The sequence below is a fragment of the Manis javanica genome, chromosome 10 (genome assembly GCF_040802235.1).
Source record: "Manis javanica isolate MJ-LG chromosome 10, MJ_LKY, whole genome shotgun sequence".
NCBI lineage: Eukaryota > Metazoa > Chordata > Mammalia > Pholidota > Manidae > Manis > Manis javanica.
Window position 1 is genome coordinate 114,395,336 of NC_133165.1, and position 20,330 is coordinate 114,415,665.

The window sequence follows — 20,330 nt, forward strand, 5'->3', positions numbered from 1 at the left end:
TTGGTTTGTTTGGAGTTTTTTTGCTATCAGGTTGTATGAGTTCTTTATATATTAATGTGTATTTTGGATATTAACCCCTTACCAGATTTTTAATTTTGCAAATATTTTCCTCCATTCAGTAGGCAGCCTTATCTGTTGATGGTTTCCTTTGCTGTGCAGGAGCTTTTTAGTTTGATGTAGTCCCATTTGTTTATTTTTGCTTTTGGCATTAGGTTAGAAAAGTCATTGCCAAAACCAGTGTCAAGGAGATTACTGCTTAATTTCTTTTAGGAGTTTTATGGTTTCAGGTTTTGGATTCAAGTCTTTAATCTATTTTGAATTGATTGTTGTGTATGTGTAACATTTCATTACACCAGTTTCATTTTAAGATTTTCCAGTTTCATTCTTTTGCTGTTAAAATTTTCCCACTACCACTTATTGAAGAGATATCTCCTTTCCCCATTGTCTATTCTTGGTTCCTTTGTTGTAAATTAATTGACCATATATGCATGGGTTTATTTCTGGGCTCTTTATTCTGTTCCATTGATCTATGTATCTGTTTTATGTCACTACCACACTGTTTTGATTACTATAGCTTTGCAATATAGTTTGAAATCAGGAAATGTGATTCCTGCTTTTTTGTTCTTTCTCAAGATAGCTTTGGCTCTTTGGAGTCTTTAATGGTTCCATACAAATTTTATGACTTCTGTTTCTGTGAAAAATGCCATTGGACTTTTGATAGGAATTGCATTGAATCTGTATATTAGTTTAGGTACTATGGACATTTTAACAACATTAGTTCTTCCAACATAGAATATCTTCCAGCATAGAATATCTTCCCATTTATTTGTGTTGTTTTCAATTTCTTTCAATGTTTTATAGTTTTCATATGCAATTCCTTGGTTAAATTTATTTCTAGATATTTTATTCTTTTGGATGCAATTGTAAATGGGATTGTTTTCTTAATTTCTCTTTCTGATAGTTCATTATTAGTGTATAGAAATGCAGCAGGTTTTTGGGTATCCTGCAACTTTACTGAGTTCATTTGTTAATTTTTTGATAGGGCCTTTAGGGTTTTCTAAATATAATATAATGTTATCTGCAAATGGGGAAAGTTGTACTTATTCCTTTCCAATTTGGGTGTCTTTTATTTCTTTTTCTTGCCTAATTGTTCTGGCTAGGATTTCCAATACAACGCTGAATAAGAATGGTGAGACTGGGCCTTCTTTTGTGCTTTATCTTAGAGGAAAACCTTTCAGCTTTTCACTGTTGAGTATGGTGTTAGCTATGGGCTTGTCATATATGGCCTTTATTATGTTGAGGTACATTCCCTCTGTACCCACTTTATTGAGCATTTTTATCATAAATGGATGTTGAAGTTTGCCAAATGCTTTTTTTCATCTTTTAAGATGATCATATGTTTTTATCCTTCATTTTGTTAATGTGGTATGTCACATTAACTGGTTTGTGGATGTTGAACCATCCTTGCATCCCTGGAGTAGATCCCACTTGATTGCGGTATATGATCATTTTAACGTACTGTTGAATTCAGTTTGCTAATATTTTGTTGAGGACTCTTGCATCTATGTTCACCAGGGGTATTGGCCTATCATTTTGCTTTTCTTGTGGCATCCTTGTCTAGTGTTGGTATCAGGGTAATCTGGCTTTGTAAAGTGAGTCTGGAAGAGTTCCCTCCTCTTCTGTTTTTTTGGAAGAGGTTGAGACAATTTGTGTTCTTCTTTGACTCTTTGGTAGAATTCACCAGTGAAGCCATCTGGTTCTGAACTTTTGTTTGTTGAGAGGCTTTTGATTACTGATTTAATCTCCTTACTAATAATTGATCTGCTCAGATTTTCTATTTTCATCATGATTCTATCTTGGTAGGTTGTATATTCCTAGGAATTTTTCTATTTCCTCTAGGTCATCCAGTTTTTTAGTGTGTAATTGTTCATAGTAGTGTCTTAATGGTCCTTTGTATTTCTATGGTATCAGTTGTAACAGTTCCTCTTTCATTTCTAATTTTATTTGGGTCTTTCTCTTGGTGAGTCATGCTAAAGGTTTGTCAATTTTATCTTTTCAAAGAATCAATTCTTGGGTTTATTGACCTTCTCTATTATCTTTTTAGTCTGTATTTCATTTATTTCTGCTTAATCTTTATTATTTCCTTCCTTCTACTACTAACTTTGAGCTTTGTTCTTTTTTCCCCCTAGCTCTTTGAGGTGTAGTTAGGTTGTTTATTTGAGACTTGTCTTGTTTCTTGAGGTAGGTGTGTATTGCTATGAATTTCCCTCTTAGGATGACATTTGCTGAATCCCATGAATTTTGCTATGTTATATTTACATTTTCATTTGTCTTGAGGTACTTTTTTACTTCTCTTTTGATTTCTTCCTTGGCCCATTTGTTGTTCAGTAGCAATGTTGTCTAATTTCCAGATGTTTTTCAATTTTTTAGTTTTCTTCATATAATTAATTTTCATGCCATTGTGCCCAGAAAAGATACTTGATATTATTTCAATCCTTGTAAATTTATTAAGATTTGTGTTGTGTCCTAACATATGATCCCAAGGAGGCTTAACAGAGAAAAGTATCCCATTGCCCAATCCCAGCACCACTGTGTTTGGAAAATGTCCCATGTGTCCTTGAGAAGAATTTGTCTTCTGCTGCTTTCGGACGGAATGTTCTGCGACATCTGTTAGGTCCATTTGGTCTAATGTGTTGTTCAAAGCCACTGTTTCCATATTGATTTCTTCTGGATGATCTATCCACTGATGTAAGTGGGGTTTTTAAAGCCCCCTATTATTACTGTACTACCAGTTCTCCTTTTAGGTCCTGCTCAAGTCCACATGACTGCCATTGTCCAAGTCATCTCAGAATCCCCAGTTCTGGCCAAGTCAGTCTGCTCTGTATTACCACCTTCTGCCTCCCTTCCCAGGCCTTCTCCTGCTTCCAGTGTCTGTGGCAAGATGTTCAGTGGCCCAACATGTGGTCTCCTGGGGTATAACACCACTGTTGGTGAGACAGGCCTGGGATAGTTTTTGTGGGCTCAGGTAGGCATTCTCACCTGTCTCCTGCTCGCGCTGTGTTGTGGATGGGCAGAGGACCAGTATGAGCCGTGCTGGGGTTGGGCAATGGGATACCTCTCTCTGTGAAGCCTGCTGAGGATTGCTTGCGTGATGCTGGCCACATCAGCACTGCCTTCCTGCTGAGACCACCAGCCCCTGGGTACATAGCTAGACCGTCCTTGTTTGGTGGCCGTCATGCCAAAGCCGTGGTTCTCTATGTGAGTGTGTGGTTCCCCGTGGCTCTCTCTTTCCTTGGTTTCTTGGACTCCTTTTCCTCTGAACATGTTCTGTTGGGAATAACACATGACCTGGGGCTGGCAGTGCCCAGATGGAGGCCATGTTAAAAGAGCAGAAAGAAACTCAATTACAGTGCAGGAAACATTTGGGTGCTTGCATTTGTTGAGGGTCCAACTGGTTTCCCAGAAGCTGGGGTTAGTGTTTAAGAATCTTCTAGAGCTTCAGATCCAGAGGCCCTCAGAGGTTGATGGCATGACTTTGAAGAGGGGCTGACCTCATCCCGGGGCTGAGAGGGTTCCCCGGCTTTGAGATGTGTGACTGTAAAACATCACTCAGCTCTTCCAAGAGTCTGGGTGCTTGGAGCTGGAGGGGCCTTTGCAGGTTATTCTCTGCATTGATTCCTGGGTTTGACTGATTGTACAGACTGACTGGGGCTTTGGTGGAGGAAGGGGAGTGGCATTTATTGGGCTCTTTCATTGTGTGGAGGGAGTGAGGTCTGGGGTCTCCCCCACACGCGGCTTTCAGAGCACATGTCGGGGTGCACCTGGCCTGTCCCACCAGCAGACAAGCAGGGCCCCTGAGAGGCTTACCCGAGGCCCAGCCTGCCCGAGACCTCTAAGAGGAAATGGGAGTCGTGAGACAGCAAACGTTTATGGAGTGACCAACAGTACCAGGCTGGTGGCCGCAGTGGAATCTACACCTTAGTCACCATCCAGGTGACCCTTTGTCCTGAAATACTTTTGTCCTTCAACTCAGTGCTTCGTGTTTTAGAGCTCAGCATGTCAGGATTGCCGGCTCAGGGCCCACGACCGATGCAGCCAGAAGGGAGAGCACAGACATGGCTTTCTCCTGGACGGAACCATTTCAGTAGAGGTAGAATTTGCACTTGCTTAGCTTCTAGCGGTTCACGTTGAGATGGTTATAACCTGCCTATAACAGGAAGAAATGGGTAACTTGTGCATGGTTTAGTTTTAATGACCTTACTAACGAGGTGCCACAGCGCGTAGCGGTCAGTGGAACACTGCATTTATTTAATTGTTGTCTTTCTTCCACTTTGATTCTGCTCCCTTGCGGGTGGGCTCTCTGTCTTTCTCACTCTTATACCTCAGACTTGAGCAATGCCTGGCATGTAGTAGATGCACAGCACACATCTGGGGTGGGGTTCTGACCTTGAGCAGCCTGGTTAACCCCCAAAAACCTCAGTTTTCTCATTTTCTCACAGTTAAGTGGGGCTGGTGGTAGTAATTCTTCCTGTGTTACTGCCTTTGTGGGCTGTGAGCAGAGCCAAATGAAATCATGCACGTGCCATCCCTTAATTTAGTCACGAATGGCACGAAAGGACCTGAGCTTTTCCTGCCTCGCCCAGCATCACAAATCCCCAGGTGCTCCATATGGTGAATAAATGAAACATAAGCTGCGTTAAAGGACAGTGGTTTAAACTGGGCTCTTTAAGTAAGACCAAGGGGCTCCTGATACTTTTATAATTTTTCAAGTGCACTGTCGGTCTCTTTTTATAAGCCAGGCAGTGATTCCTTTCGTGACTGACCCTCTGTTATTTTCGCTGCCCGAGGAGTTGAGCTCTGGCCCTTGGCATCTGCTTGGCCCACTTGAGATGTGTGGGCTGGGAGACCCCCCCGCCCCTGCGCTGTCTCCGTGTGCAGACCGGGCACCTACCATCAGATCCCGGCCATTCTGTTCTCGGGCTGGCGAGGGCCCTCCTTTCTGAGTCCCCGGATGCCCTTGCCCTGCTCCTGCAGAGGCGGCACCTCCTGGGGAGCCCAGTGCTGCTGCTGGCCTGGCCTCAGGCTCTGTGTTAGTGTCAGTTCGCTCAGCTCGTCATAACAAAGCACCACAGACTGGATGGCTCACACCACAGGAATTTATTGTCTCACAGTTCTGGAGGCTGGACGTCAAAAGTCAGGGTGCCAGCCGGGTGGGTTTCCCGCCTTGGCTTCTGAGCGTGTCTTACCTCTGCATGTGCATCCCTGGTCAATCTCTCTGTACCCAAATTTTTCTTTTTGTAAGGATACCAGACAGGTTGGATTAGGGCTCACCCCTCTGACCCAGTTTTACCTCACCTCTTTAAAGGCCCTGTCTCCAAATACAGTCACATTTTGAGGTAGTTGGGGTGAGGACTTCAACATATGAATTTAGGGGGGACATCGTTTAGCACAGACATGAGAACCATTAAGCCAAGGTCAGCCAGCACTGGGACTGCCTCTGCCTGGGGTTTCTCATAGCTGCTGCCACAGGCCCCTGGTCTTGACTCTGCATGACCCTTCGTTTGGACTGTGTCTGTGGGTGGGGTGTGAGAGGGGGCCCAGGGGCCCGGGAGGGTGCGACCTCGGGGGGTGCTCACAACCGCTTGCTGCCCTGAAGCTCCTTCCTCACACCCTGCCCGGTGGGAGGGCCACCTCCGAGCAGGCTCTCTCTGTTGGGATTACGTACTCCTGCTTAAGCAAACCCAGGAATTGGTGTTAATTAAGCAACACCTGTGAGCAGAATGTGTTCCCATTGGCATTTGGGGATCGCTAATAGTTATCATAAATAATAGCTAATAGTGCTTTGTAGTGCCAGGCGCTGTCTAAAGTCATTTATCCCCACGGCAACACCGTGAGGTCAGTTACTGCTTTTAATCCTGTTTTATAACTGAGGAGATAAGGCACAGACAGGTGGCCTGTCCAGGTGGGTCACCCAGCTGGCTTGTGCCTGGGCCTGGTTTTGAAACCAGGCTGTGTGTTCAGTGACCAAGGTGGGGAGAAGCTCTATTCCTGCCCCTGGCCCTGCACTCCAGGAGCTTCCTCGGTTCCTCCGTCAGGGCAGTGGGCACCTCCGAGAGCGAAGTCGGCCTCTGCACTTCAGGCATCCTCGGCCCGGCTGCCACTTCCCGCTGCTGCTGTTTGGTTTGTGTTGTCTTGGGAACGGATGACAAGTGTTCCTTGTTAGCACTGGACCTCGTGAAGAGGATGGGACCAGGAGAGGCTGCGGGGGCTGGGTGGGCCTTGCACGGCCAGGGTCGGGCTGGAGACCAGAGCATCAGACCCGGGCCGCCCTACGACCCCGTCCGCCCTGCCCCGTGGCCGCTCCCTGGGCCCAGGCGAGCTGGGAGGCTTCGCCGAGGCCAGAGTCTGTCGCTGAGTTTCCACTGAGCCCAAAGAAGGTGCCATAGGCCGCACCCCGGAGTGGACAGGCCACTCCCTTCCTTCCTTCTTCATGCACTGTGGGCTTGTTTTCCAGTCTGCTTGCCCGGGAAGCTGCTGGCAGTGGAGATAGAAATAAAATTTGTGGTCAGCAGAGTCCTATCACCTAGAAACAACCCAGTCCCCAGCAGCCCGGTCCTTTGTGGCCTTCCTTTTCCTTCCTGAAGGCAACTCTTCCTCGGATTGCAAGTCACCGCGCCCCTGCCCGCAGCCACATGTGCCCTGTCGCCACCACTCTCTGCTGCGCTGCTCGCGCTCCAGCTGCCACCCGTCCGCAGTGAGTGCCCGGCCTGCTCCCCTGCATTTCAGCAGGGGCTACACCCCTGCCAGCCCCTTGCTTTTCAGGGGAAGGTTGTTTAGACAAGAATGGGCCTGGGCGGCCTATTCCCGGGAAGGTGACCTGGACATCGGTGTGAGGACGACGGGGATAAGGGTGTCCTTGGGCTGATCTCACCTTGGCCCCCGATCCAGGCGCCTGCTTTGGGCAGCGAAGCGTGTTGGGAAGTTTCCATCACTCTGGTGGGTCTCGGGGGTCTTGGGCCTAGGGGGTGGTGTTGGCAGCGTCTCCAGGGGAAGCTGAATGTAGGGGTCTCTGATGAGCTGGGGTTTCTCTTTGTGCTCTTGGTTCAGCCTTTTCCTGTTAACTGGCCGCTCTTGGCCAGCGTCTGGCTTCTCCTGTCACCGCGAGGTATGGTTCGTTCTGCCGTTTTCAGGAGGCAGCGCTTGGCAGAAGGGGCTTTGCCCTGGGCAGCATGGGGGTGCGCCCAGCTCTGCCATTATTAGCACCACCGTGGCACTGGTGCCATCCCTCTGATGCTCGATTTTCCTGCCTGTGAAATGGGGACAGTGGTACAGGTGATGTGTAGTGAGTGTTTTGGGTCCAAGGGACAGTCCCCATCTTTTAAACTGCTTCGTCTAGTGCAATTCTTGTAACTTTACTTTACGGTAGAGAGGCTAACTAACAGGCCCAAGGTCACACAGCAGCTGGGAATTGGAGTCAGGGGTTACTTGGAGCCTCTTAACCTGGGCTTACAGGCCTTCTCCCTTGGGGACAGAGTGAGATGGTGGCTGTCCAAATGCTCCTGTGCCTCTGACACCAAGGAAGCTCCCGGCCAGTGCCCCTTGCCCTCTCTGGTGGAGAAGAGAGCACGCAGTTCCCTGGGCTCTCCTGGGGCACCCTTAGCAGGAGGGACACTGGTGCTCAGTCTGGAGGTGACCAGGACAGAAGCCCTTCCCTTGAGAGCACGGCCTGATTTCTGGCTTGATCATTCATGGTCTTCCAAGCATGCAACTGTGGGTGTGTGGGGACAGTTCTGGAGGAGAAAGTAGCAGTTAAAGGAGGGGTGTCAGGAGATCGACAGCAGGGAGGCTCTCAGCTCAGTCTCTGAGGCAGCTCCTCAGAGACAACAGATCTTTCCACAGGGGCAGAGAGTAACAGACTTGGCACAGCTGGGAGGCGGGCAGTGCAGAAGGGGGGCAGGGCGGTACACTGGGTGTGTGTGGGTGCAGTATGGGAGGGGGCAGTGCAGAAGGGGTGCAGTGCGGGGAGGGGAGCAGTGTGGGGACTTAAGAAATGAATTTCAAAGCTGTGCTGAATGTTTTCTCTCTCTCTTAAAACCCAACTGCTGATGTGAGGAGGGGGCTGGGAAACTTTCTATTAGGAAAGGGACCCCAGGCTCTGAAAGTTGGGGACCTGAGCTGAGAGCACCCCTCCATGGTGGCCCCGGGGCTGCCTACCCCGCTTCCTTGGCCTGGTGGTCAGCCCCCTGCTCTGTCTTTGCATCCAGAGGTCTTTTCTGGAAAAGCTCTTGTCACCAATGTCGGTCACCTCCTCCAGGCTCGAGGTCTGCCGTGCACGACTTTGTGGCTGGGCTCAGGTTAGCCGCTGTATGTTTACGCTGGGTGCACCAACTAGTGGGGTAGGCAGGGAACAAGTCCTGGCTCCATCATGGCCTTGGGCGGGTTTCTTGACTTCCTTGGTAAATGGCGATAATGAGGTAGCCACTCCTGCATTGGCGACCCCTGCGCCGTCCCCGTGTGGACCGGAGCCGCGGCCTCTGTCTCCTGGGCTCTGGCCCTCCTCCCTCCTCCCTACCTATTTCCCAGTGTCCAGGACCAGGAGAACTTAATAAGGTTTCTGCAATGTCCACAACCTCCCCATGTTGCTGTTATTTTACGGATAGGACCTGGTGGTCAGGGGCACCAGACTTGGTCCCACTGTTAGTGTCAACCCCCAGCTACCTCAACTGGGCAAGTCCCTGCCCTCTGCGCCTCTGAGCCCTGGTGTGCAGGGGCACCTGCCCCTCGCTGTCCGGGGTCTGAGTGAGGTCGTGGAGGAGGATGTGGGGCGGGCGGGCCCTTGACAGAGGCGGACTTCCTCCGTCTGCAGAGCCGGGCCCAGGAGTCTCCGTGCCCACCCTGCAGGCCATGTCTCGCTGCCCATTCGGGTCGGGGGATTTCAAGCTGGGCGCACAATGGGACAAGAGAAGGGAACTTGAGTGAAAGCTCGAGGTCTGCTGATCGGAACTTCGGAGGTCCCCTCTCTTCCCAGCCTGTCAGCCCTCCTCCTGCTGCAGAGGATCCAGAGCACGCTTCCCTGCCCTCTGGGACCCTGGGAATGGAGACGGGCACCCTCTCCTTCCACTCTGTGGGCCAGACTCCTCCAAGACTCGGTTCCAAGTTTACCTCCTGCAGGAAGCCTTCCTGGACTGCTACCCTCTCCCTCGTGGGTCCCCAGCATTCTCATGGACCTTGGGCTGGGCCTGTGTCTGAGTCCTTGCCCTGCCCAACCCCAGCCCTGGCTGGTGACCAGCCCACACACCTGCGCACGGCAGGCTCTCAAAACTATTTGCCGAGCATTCTGAGGGCCAGCTCTGGTCAGTCCTGTGGTAGGCATTTGTACCTGCTTCCCATTTCATCTGTACCCCTGAAGGAGGCGTGGTTATTGTAACTCCAGGGAGAGGAAATCCCTGGGGAAAATACCTCTAAAAACCGAAATCAGTCAAAGGGAGAGATAAAGTTTAAAACCTGTTTATTGCTTACAAACTGTGGTCCAGGGCCGTCTCTCTGCTCCGGAAGAAGCCAGCAAGCCAGCCTCCTCCCCTTAACCCCTCAGGTTCAGACACGCCCTGCCCTCGGTTGCCCAGGTAATTACCCATTGACATGGAGATGAACTTCTCTCCACCCCTGAGGATATGCAAATAAATGCACTAAAGCCAGGTGGGATATTCTGTAGATATTACAATTTTACCCACAGTTATGGTGTGCATTTTACTCAGCTATTGAGCGGACCTCCATTACGGACCATCTAGGTACCTGACCTTGTGCAGGGCTTCAAGGGGACAATGTGTTCAAGTTGGAGACAGACAACGGAGTATTAAAACAAAATAGTAACTGAATGTGAGGACGTGGGGGCAGAAAGGAAGCCGGGCGCTGTGATGGTCACCAGAGGACCTTGGGGTGGCTGGCTGGGAGGTGTTTTCTGGAAGCATGAGAAGGGGCCAGTCACCTGGAGCTGGGGTGGACCTTCTGTGGATGGACGGAAGGCAGCCTGCGCAGGTCGGAACAAGCCCTGCCGTCTTGCAGCCCCGCGACCCGTTCTGTCACCCCTGCGTCTGGCTGGGTGAGCAAGGCTGGCCAAAGAAGGTCCCTTGGCGCTGTGACCCTGGGCTCGTGCCTGCGCGGCGTGCAGGCAGCAGCTTTCCCAGCACAGGATGTGGGCTGCCCCTGCCTGGGCCCTGGCCATCCCAGAGCTGCCCCAGAGCATGCAGCCTGCCAGATCCCAGGGGATCCTTGGGGAGGCCAGGGCTTCAGGCACGTGGCTGAGCCTCTCCTAGCCCCAGGGAGGCAGGGGATGCTGGGTGGGGGACGTCAGGCATTACTCACCACCTCCCCCAACTCCTCCCAGCCACCCGGCCAGGCTGTTGGGGTGTGTAGGCAGTGAGCTCCCCCCAGCGTCTGGCTTACAGCGTGATCACGGAGGTGGGCAGGCTTGGCTGTGAGCTCACCCCCTGCCCTCAGGCCCCACTCAGAACAAGCACCTCTTATCCAGCCAGGAGGAGAAAGCAAAGGGACCAGGAGTCCAAGCTGCCCCTCTGTGCCAAGGAGGCCCGCCCTGCTGGCGGTGGGCACCGGGTGGCAGGAGCCTTTCTCCTGAGGGGTCAGGAGGCAGGGGCCCGGCCCCACCTTGGCCCTGTAAGCTGCAGGGAGCCCGGACCCTGCCCCACCTTGGCCCTGTAAGCTGCAGGGAGCCCATGCTCAGCGCTCAGTTAGCACTTCCGGTTTGTAGGATCCAGGACAGCCGGGATGGGCTTAAGCCACATGATGGCTATGAGAGGCGGATGCATAGTCCTGGCCCTCATGGGCTTCTGACCCAAACCAGGGTCCTGTCCTGCCTGCCGATGCCACACCGTTGTGTGGAAATGTCCAGCCTCTGGGCCTCCCACCCAGGTCAGCTCACAGGTTGCACCGGCTGACCCTCTGTGGGGCGCCGCTGGGCACTGCAGTGTTGAAGGGCAGCCTACCCCTCCACACAGGTGCTGGGAGCCCCTCCTGCCTCCAGGTATGACAACACAGGCTGCCTCCAGACACTGCCCCATGTCCCCTGGAGGGCAGGATTGTCCCAGTCTGAGAATCACTGAGCTAGGAGGCTGCCTCCATGGATCTTCAGGACCCTCCCACCCCAGGAGTGGGAGAGCAGAAGGGAAGACCCCCAGCGACCACTGGTCTTTTCATGTTCTCTCTGGTTTCGCCTTTTTCAGAAAGTCGTGCGGGTGGAATCCGACTGGATGTAGTCTTTTCAGACTGGCTTCTTTCACTTAGAATATGCATTGAAGGCCCTTCCGTGTCTATTTGTGGCTTGACAGCTCGTTTCTTTTTAGCACTGAATAATCTCCCATTGTCTGGGTGGACCACAGTTTATCCATTCACTTCCTGGCGAATCTGCTGCCCCCTTGGCACACGGGCAGCTCAGACTCCTTGAATTGGGAGGGGGAGGTTGGCAGGGCTGGGAGCCCAGGCCGATGCCCTGAGGGAGTGGGTCCACTCTGAGGCTCTGGAGGGTGAAGCTGGGAGAGGGTGCCGCAAGGGGCAGGTCGTGGCTGCCGGAAGCTGGGGGCCCCCATGCCTGCCTGAATCCAGGAGGCTGAGGAGGGGGCCGAGGCTGCTGTGGATTCCCGATGCGATGAACCTCATGGGAAGCTGAGTTAGGTGGACGGCTATCCTCACAGGCGCTGCCGTCTTCAGAGAGGAGGGTGGGCCATGGTCCCTAAGGCCCCCATCCTGTGAGCCCCTCCCCCAGCCCACCCCAAGCCCCGTCTGCCTAGAAATCCCTTCTGCTCATTGCACTCAAGGCTGAAGACGGGTGGGCCCCATAAGGGACAAAGGACACCTCCGAGCACTAGTGTGCAATGCAGCCTGCATGGGGTGCCGCCTCCTTGACTGGTTACAGATGCACTTACAGTTACAGATGCACGTTTGCTCACGCCTTCTGTACATTAACCTCTAAATTCCTAGGTGTCTGCCCATCTCGGGACAGATGAGCTAAGGTGCCCACCCCTCTTCAGGTGGGAACACCAAGGTCACAAGCATTCAGAGACACGTGCCCTGGAGGCAGGCAGGCGTTAGTAGGGGGCGGTGTGGGCCTTGGTCCCACTCTGCTGCATGTCACCCACCCTTCTCCCTCTGTCCCTGTGGTTTAGTCGATGACTCATGGGCGAGCCTGGATGGTCTGAGATAGTCGGTGCCCCATCTGGTGGCAGAGCCGGGTGCTGGTTGTGTGTGGCTCAGGGCCGCCCAGCAGGTGCATCCCGTCCAAGGCCGAGGGGTGCCCTGGAGCAGCAGTCTGTGAGTGTCCCGGGGCTGCCGTAATCAAGCAGACCGGGCAGCTTAACAGAAATGTATTGTCTCATGGTCTGGAGTCCAGAAGTCCAAAATCAAGGTGTGAGCCAGTCTGGGGCTTAGGGGAGGGTCTGTTCTGTGTCTTCTAGCTGTGGGGGCTCCAGGCTCTCCTGGGCTTGTGGCCGCATCGGGTCTCTGCATCTGCCCCTACCTTCACATAGTGTCTCCCCTCTTCCCATAGTTCATCTCGATGGATGAAAAGTACGAAAGGAAACTCTTATGTCTGCTGCCTGGTTTGGTACTTGGATCTCATTTTGCAAGAGCCTCCTTACAGAAGTATTTAAAAACATATGCAAAGCAGAATTCTGAAATGAGTACTTAGTCTATACATGCATATATAAAAATAAGTATTTAATAAAGGATGCAGAATAAAAAAAGGATTATTCAGTGTCTCCGTCTTCTCTTAAGGACACCAGTGATCAGGGTGTCCGCCCTAATGACCCCTTCTCAACTTGGCCACATCTGCAAAGACCCCATTTCCAAATAGGGCTGCATTCACAGGCACTGGGGGTCAAGACTCCAACATGTCTTTCTGGGAGATAAAATTCAACCCATAACACAGGGTGAGTTGTTCCAGATCTGTCTGCTTCCAGAGTGTGGGGCAACCCAGGGAAGGGTGCAGTTGGTGCAGGGGGGCCTGGTGGGAGGTCTCCCTGAGGAAGATGTGTGAGGCTCTGAGGTGGCGGGAGCCCCTGGGAGGCGCGAGCCTGCACTGGTGTTAGGGGAACTGCAGAGTTTCTTTGCTTGTTTGCTTTGATGGTAAGGTCGTGCGGATAGAGTGAAGGTTCCTATGGCCAGGATTCTCACCTGGCCCTGGTCAGCTAGCTCACTACGCACGTGTGGGCAATATGTTGTTACTGACTCTATATAAAGAGCTCTGCCCAGTGCTCTGGGCGACACGGTGGCAGCGCCGAGGACAGAGACGGAGATGGCTGCGGGGACAGAGGGGCCCAGAGGCAGAGACCAGCTTGCTGCGTGCAGACTCGCTCTGAGTGGACGGGATTCTAGTGACTGACCTGCTGCCGTGGGAATAAAGTTGGGTATAAAACCTTTCATCCCAAGAACGTTCCATTGTCATTCCTTAGTCTCACTGAATCCATAGTGAACTTACCGGGGCTGAAACCCACTGGCAAGACAGTCATCTGAGCATGGCTTTAAGAATTAGAATTCGGGCAGGTAGTGGAACTTCACAACTGGGCAGGCAGTCATTCAGGGAGCTGTGAGAACACATATGGGCCTCTTGGGCTTGGTGACATGGATACGAGTACCAGGTGCCTTGCAGAGCCACGTGGTGGGGGGAGCACTGGGTGGGAGTTTGCATCCGTATGTCAGGGGGCTAGTGTGTGGAACATGCTTGGGCTGGGGGAGGTTACCTGGCCGGACACCTCACCCAGGTGGGCTCTGCCTGACTCCAGTCTTCTCTTCCCCTGCCAGCATCTCCGGGGCTGTTGGGGGAAAGCAGGAAGGGGGTAGATTTCCTGTGATGAGCACGTTTTCTCCACTGGCTCCCTAATGTGCTCCTGGGCCCGGCTGTGTGGCAGACGGGCATGCCCGGGTCTGCAAGCTGGGTGATGACTGACATCTGGGCTGGTATTGACTGTTTTTAGTGACTTGAAGGATGACCTTGAGCAGGAATGATTTGAAAGTTGCTGGGGCTGCTTCCTGAGAAACTGGAAGGTGGATACCTGGAAGGACAGGGCAAGATTGAGGCCCTGCGGCAGCCGCCCCAGGGGATGAAGGGCAGATGCGAAGGCTCAGAGCCCAGGGGAATGATGGGGCACAGCTGCGGCCAAAATGTTCAGGTGGTCAGCACATCCTGGCCATCCAGCACACCCCTTGAGGCCACTCAGTAACCAGGCCGAGGAGGAGGAGAGGAGAGCAGGTGGGCTGTCTGACCCCCGCACTCAGCGGCCACGCCCAACCATCCTGAGAAGGTCCTGGGGGAGAAGTGACTTCATATCATGCCACCTGTGAGTCTTTCCTGCTCTTTTTGCATATAAGGTAATATTTTAGTGGATTTGCCATTAAGAAGCCAAATTTCTCAGGCCTCGTCCCATGGGAGTGACTTGCGACACTCAGGGACAGTGTGTTCTTGTCCATGGCATTGGTTTGGTGCTTGTTCTCGTGTGACTGAGGCCCTGCCTGCTTCAGTAGTGGTTGGGTCATTGGAGCTCTTTGGTGGCTGGTACCGAGGAGGTGCTCAGTAAAATGGGTACAGCCAAAGAATGTTCCGGGCCTTTGGAAATGCCATGGATAGCTGGGGCTGTCTCAGGGCTGTATGAGTTTCCTGTGGCTGTTGTAACAGTACCACAAATGTGGTGGCTTAAATCAACACAAATATCTTACAGTTCGGAAGGTCTTAAGTCCTAAAATCAAGGTGTCAGCAGGGCTGCATTCCTTCCAGAGGCTCTAGGGGAGAATCTTTGCCAGCTCCTGGAGGTGCCCCATCCCCTGGCACCCAGCTCCGTCCTCACCCTTCAGAGCCAGCAGCATGGCAGCTTCCAGCAGTTACACTTCTCTTGTCACATTGCCTTTTCCCTGTTCTGACCTACCTGTACCCCTTTTATAAAGAGCCCTGCAGTTACACTGGGTCCACCTCGTTAATCCAGACCCCTCTCTCCTTCTCAGGATCCTTAACTAATCACATCTGCAAAGTGTCTTTTGCCTTGTAAGGTCCCAGGGTCCAGGATTTAGGACGTAGGCATCTTTGGATGAAAGGGGCATTATTCAGCTAGTCACAGTGGCCCTAAGAGACACAGAGCATAGCTCCCACGAGTTACAAAAAGAACTTCCAGAATGGAACTTCAGGGTCCTGAAGCACATTCATTCATCACCATTAACTCAGCAGGTGTCACGAGGGCCTCCTCTGGGTCAGGCCCTGAGCCAGACTCCTGGGAGGCAGACTGGCTGTGCATCTGTCCTTCCGGAGCACTGTGGGCACGAATCCAGTCACATAGATGCACACATATTCCTCAAATGTGACAGTGCTTGAAGGGAAGGAATGGTCTGTGGGGTGGGGTGTGGAATCTGGCTTTGTCTGGGCTGGCAGGGAGGCAGCGTCCACAGGCCTTTGGCTGCCAGCCGCTCCTTCAGGGCTTTACCTCTAAAGGTGGTGCCTCTGGGAACCTGGCGGGTTGTGAAGGCCCTGCTCCTTTGTCGCCTTGGGAGTTGCATCTGTTCGGGGTGGGTGAGCTGTGTTCCTGGCAGGCTGCCTGAGATGCCACGTTGGCCCCTTGTGTATCGCAGGTGGGAATGGGGCCACCAGCACCAGGGCCCCCAAAGCCACCTGCTTTTGGAAGGTGCCCATCGGCCCAGCAGGCCGGATTCTTTGGGGTAAATCCTTTGCAGGTTGTGCTGGGCGGGCGTCTGCGGGTGGAGACGGGCCACGAGGGGGCGCTGTCCTTCCGCGTTGGCCGCTCGCCTCTCCGAGTTCTCTCCCAGCTGAGCGTTTCCGTGGCAAGTACACAAGGAACTCGTTTTTATTTATTTTAGTGACTCAATGATTTGATCTTATATTCTCAGCAGAGCATACTTTGGACTTCCCAGGGTACGATGGGACCTTACTGATCAGACTGATGAATGTGAGCGTCGCAGCACAGGGTGCCTCCAAACTTGCTTTGCCAGCAGTTCGGGCCGGCCTCATTTTCCCCACTATCGTTTCTGTTTTCACTCTATTTAAGCACATTTCTCTCCCAGTGTGTTGGCCTCATCGGGCCTTCTTGATGGTTTTGAGTTTCTCCTGAGTTGTCCTTGCCCCTGCCTTCTGCTGCTTTTAGGCTCGTGGTTCCTCGTTAATGGTGACCGATCTCCATGACCAGTGACTGAAATGGTTTTCAGGTACTCGCCGAAAGCCAGCGCGATCGGTAATGAGAGATGTGGCAAACGCACCTCTCCAAACACCAAGACGCAGAGCACCGCTCGGAGAATCCGCCGTCAGATCGGGAGGAAGGTCCTCGCGACTCCAGCGACTGCCAGGTGGTGGAGCTGGGAGGGGCCAAGAAAGTGGGAGGCAAGACAGGATGGCCCTCTTGGGGGCCAGAGGGGCCGCCATCAGGGATGTTCGTCCAGCTGTTCGTCAAGGATGTGGGGGTAACTGGACATGGCGGAGAGCCCCAGGGGAGCACGCATGCGATGGCAGCCCTCGAGGGCCCCGGGGCGTCTCACACGTGTTTGCCCCATGGGGCCTGCCTGGCTGTCCTTGGCCTCAGGCATGCAGCTGCATTTCATTTTTACTCCCGAGTCATGTAAGCAATGCTTCCGGGCCTCCTGCAGGCTCTGCGGCTTCCTGCTCCAGGCCACGTGTCACCATTGAGAGCGGCTGGCCCCACTCGATGCTAGGGGGCGTGGGAGGCACTGAGCACTGTTCAGAATTGGCGTGGCTGGGTCAGCATGTGTTGCTGGCACCATCCAGTTGCCGTCCTGATGTTTTATGTAGAGTTGTGAGGTTCTGTTATGGTTCAGCCTAATGGGAGTCTGTTATGAATGCCTCGAGGCCGTGTAAGAATGTTCCTGGTGATGCCTGAGCAGTAAAATCAGGATCTTCGAGATAAGGTCATACCTGGTTTGCGGTAAAGTGAGTGTTTCAGCATCTGGATTCTTTGAGAATGGGGGACCTGTAGTTCCACGGACCTTGTCATCTGAACAGTTACTTGAAGAGACCGTTCCATACCTGATGCTCACAGGTAACTGAGGCTTTTGGGACCCGGTTCAGGCAAGCACACCTTGTGGGGTCTCCTGTGTGTGCTGGGCCCCCCTTCTAGGAGTTTATTCTAGAAATTTTCTAGGAGTTTATAATCTAGCAGTGTGACGTCCACACATCCCGTAGATCATAAACTATGGGAGATTGGGGGCTATCTGAGAGTTCAGGGCCAGCTCTTGAAGCCTTGTGTGGTGCCTGGTGCCCTGGGCCAATTTGTTGAGTGGATGCTAAATGCTCCCTGTTGCCCTGCACAGGTGCTACTGATGGGACAGGAAGGGGAGAGACCCAACATTTACTGCCTGACTGCGTATCAGTGCACACCATCTGTGCCAACTTGTCCCAACAACCTTATCAGGCCTGGTTATTCTCCTGCAGTGGAGAGAAAGTAAAAGATGGAAAGGTTACAGGTCCCCATGCTGTTGCCAACCTCCAAAGCCTCCCCTCTCTCTACTTCTCTGTCAGCACCAGGACTAACCCTGGGCTTGGGGGCTTTGGCGGAAGGCAAGATGCCTTCTGAACAGGGCCATGGGAGAGGGAGGTTTGCAGCAGACTTTAAACATGTTGGGCCACCTGGCGCAGCTGTGGGGTCTGGTGTTCCTGAAGGGGGCACAGCCTCAGCAAAGGCATGGAGGTGTGGCGGTCCCTGGTCCTGCGCCCTTCTGTGGCGGGTGGAGGTGGGATGCCATGTGGAGGGACTGGGGCTTTGTTTTGGGAAACCTTACGGGATTGGGATGGTCTGTGGGCAGAGGAGTGACCTGAGATGCCTGTGTTCTGGGGACGAAGTCTTGAGACCCTGGGGGAGGTGGACTGGATGAGGGGAAGGACCAGGAGCCCGAGGCCAGCACAGATGGCTCGGCCTTCTGCAAGTCTAACCATTGTTTTGGGCCCTTGAGGATTCTGCCTGCTGTATTTGGAGACGTGAATTGGATAAGCTGACCCACTTGCTTTCCGTCTGAAAAAAACTGACCAAACTGTTGCTTGTCCCTAAAGCATCAGTCATCCTGTGTGAGTGAGAAGCCAGGGCCCCTCCTGTGTCCTGGTTCCTGCTTGCCAGGTGGCTTATATGGTAAACCTGATGTTCCACATTCACCTAGAGATCTTTTTTCTATTCTTCTTTCCACAGACAGTTCATTTTTCTGTGGTTCTCTGATTTTTTCAGCCAGGGCAAAAGGGGAGAAAAGGCCTGATTCTGGGCAAGACAATTATCTGTTTGACATGAGCTTCTGAGCTCCAGCTTTTTAATAAGTACATATACTTCAGCAACCTTTGGTATTCCGAAGACCTGCTTTCCTGGAAACGGTGGATTGCTTTGTTCTCAGTGGTCTCTGTTTCGGATACCTGCAGCAGGTGGCTGGGCTGACGTGCACGCCAGCAGGTGAGCCCTGGGAATGTGGCACCCGAGGCAGCTTGTCCCAATAAGTCCCTAATTGCAGAGAAGAATTCTCCATCTTGAGTCCTCTCCCTCCATGTGGCCACATTGCAGTAATTGGGTTCTTGGTGACCCGCGACTGCCAGGATAATGTAAGCCTTAATGGAAAGTCTCTTTTCCACCCAATTAAGTGGCTGGAGGTGGACTGTTTTGCCAGAATAGTCTGTTCCCAGTCTTCTGACTTTAAATCTCTTACCTGCATTCTCTATTCAGCTCAGTTTTGCCTGTGTAAACATGTTAAAAGTCATTCATTCTTTCCACCAGTACTTATTGAGTGCTTATCATGTGCCAGGTTCTGTGCAGGAACAATGCCTGGCCCCCTCACTCCCCGGTGGGGGCGGGGAGGCGGCCCCCACAACCACACAACGGGGATTAGGTTTCGTCCTTGTGTGCATGGCAAGCTGTGGGGACCCGGAGGAGGAGTCCTAACTCCCCCCTGGAGGGGGTGCACAGAGAATGCTTTCCTGACACACCTGGGGGAGGGGTGGAGTTAGCAGGTATAAAGGGAAGGGCATTTCAGGTGGTGGGATGATTGGGGCAAAGGTGTGACAGGCGCGAGTGGTTTGGAATGGCTTCATTGGAAGGTGCGTGCAGGAGCTTGGGAGGTGCATCTGGGTCAGTGAGCGCTGGGGTCTGCTCATCAGGGGCCTTTGGGTACGAGTTTGGGTTTTATCCTGGAGCCATGGGTGATCTCCACCAGGAGTGAGGTGGCCAGCTTTGTGCGTTGGAGGAACCTCTGCATCAGACAGAAAACTCAAAGTGGATTAAGAACATAGTGGAACTCATTGGTACATTTGACCAAAAGGCCCAGAGGTGTCCAGCCTCAGGTTAGGCTTGATCCAGCACACAAATGGAGTCACTAAACTGGTCTCACTGTTTTATTAATCCAATGCCTTCATTTCCAGGTTCTGTGTGGTGGTAAGAAAATGGGGCAGCTTCTACCTGCATCCTTTCTGGGTCAAAGCCAGTAGGAAAGAGTGCCTGTCTCATTCTGCATTCCTAGTACGGTATCCTTCAGCTAGCTGTTGACTCTGATTGGGCCAAGCCCATCCCTGGGTCTGGAACTGTGTTCTGGGGGGTGCACTGTGCCCATTGGCTGCCTGCTCCACCCTGGGGTTGGGCCCCACCTGGAACATAAGGCCTGAGAACAGGGGCTGGAGGGGCTGGTTCTCTCCAAGGAAATGCTGAGTCCTGTTTGACCAGTAGAGGAGTGAATGGATGCTGGGGAGGAGAACCAGTGGTGACAGCAAAGCCTCCTGCAGCAGAGGAGAGCTGGGTGGGAGTGTGAAGAGGCCGAGGCCGAGCGGCCATCCTGGTGAGCGGATCCACTCCCTCTGCCAACTGGCTGCCCTGAGGACAGGGCACGTGATGCAGAATCTGCGGAGGTGGTCCTAGGTCCAGCATCTTTGCACTTGCCCACGTGCTGGGGCCTTTGCTTTCAGTCATGGTCCCAGACTCGGGTTACCATCTGCAGTGGTTCTGTGTGGCCAGGGCTCTGCCACATGCTTCCCCCTCCCTCCAGATTGCTTACTGGGTCTCCTGAGGCTGGCAGTGCTGTCAGGAGAATCCTCAAGCCCCCTTGTGCCTCTGAGCCCCTTTTGCTGGGGTGTGGAATCCAGCCTTTGAAGTAGAGGGTCTTGGGAGAGGCCAGGGTGGCTGGTGAGCTCATTAATTGCTGCTGCTGAGGCAGGTGGCTGTGCATTAGCTCAGGATGGGTAATGGATTCACGGAGGAAGAATCAAATTCTGGGTTCTCCCCATGGGCAGGAAATGGTCTGTGCTCCCCCTTGATCCTGCCGAGAGCTGAGAGATCGTGTGGTTTTGGGGT

At 52.8% G+C, this 20,330-nt stretch overlaps 1 protein-coding gene across 6 annotated transcripts in view; it reads left to right on the forward strand.

Annotated features, from left to right (window-relative positions):
• The window catches only part of PARVB (parvin beta), a 103,089-nt gene that overhangs the window by 22,978 nt on the left and 59,781 nt on the right, over positions 1–20,330 (forward strand). Inside the window, exon 1 of one of the 6 annotated variants that reach the window (XM_037006809.2) lies at positions 4,075–4,150. The exons of 4 other annotated variants lie outside the window; for them this stretch is intronic. In XM_037006809.2, the coding sequence (XP_036862704.2) occupies positions 4,090–4,150 (61 nt within the window). In that variant the 5' untranslated portion in view covers positions 4,075–4,089. Of the gene's footprint in view, positions 1–4,074; positions 4,151–6,533; positions 6,755–20,330 lie in introns of those variants that run through there. One more of the 6 variants, XM_037006812.2, reaches the window with a different exon arrangement.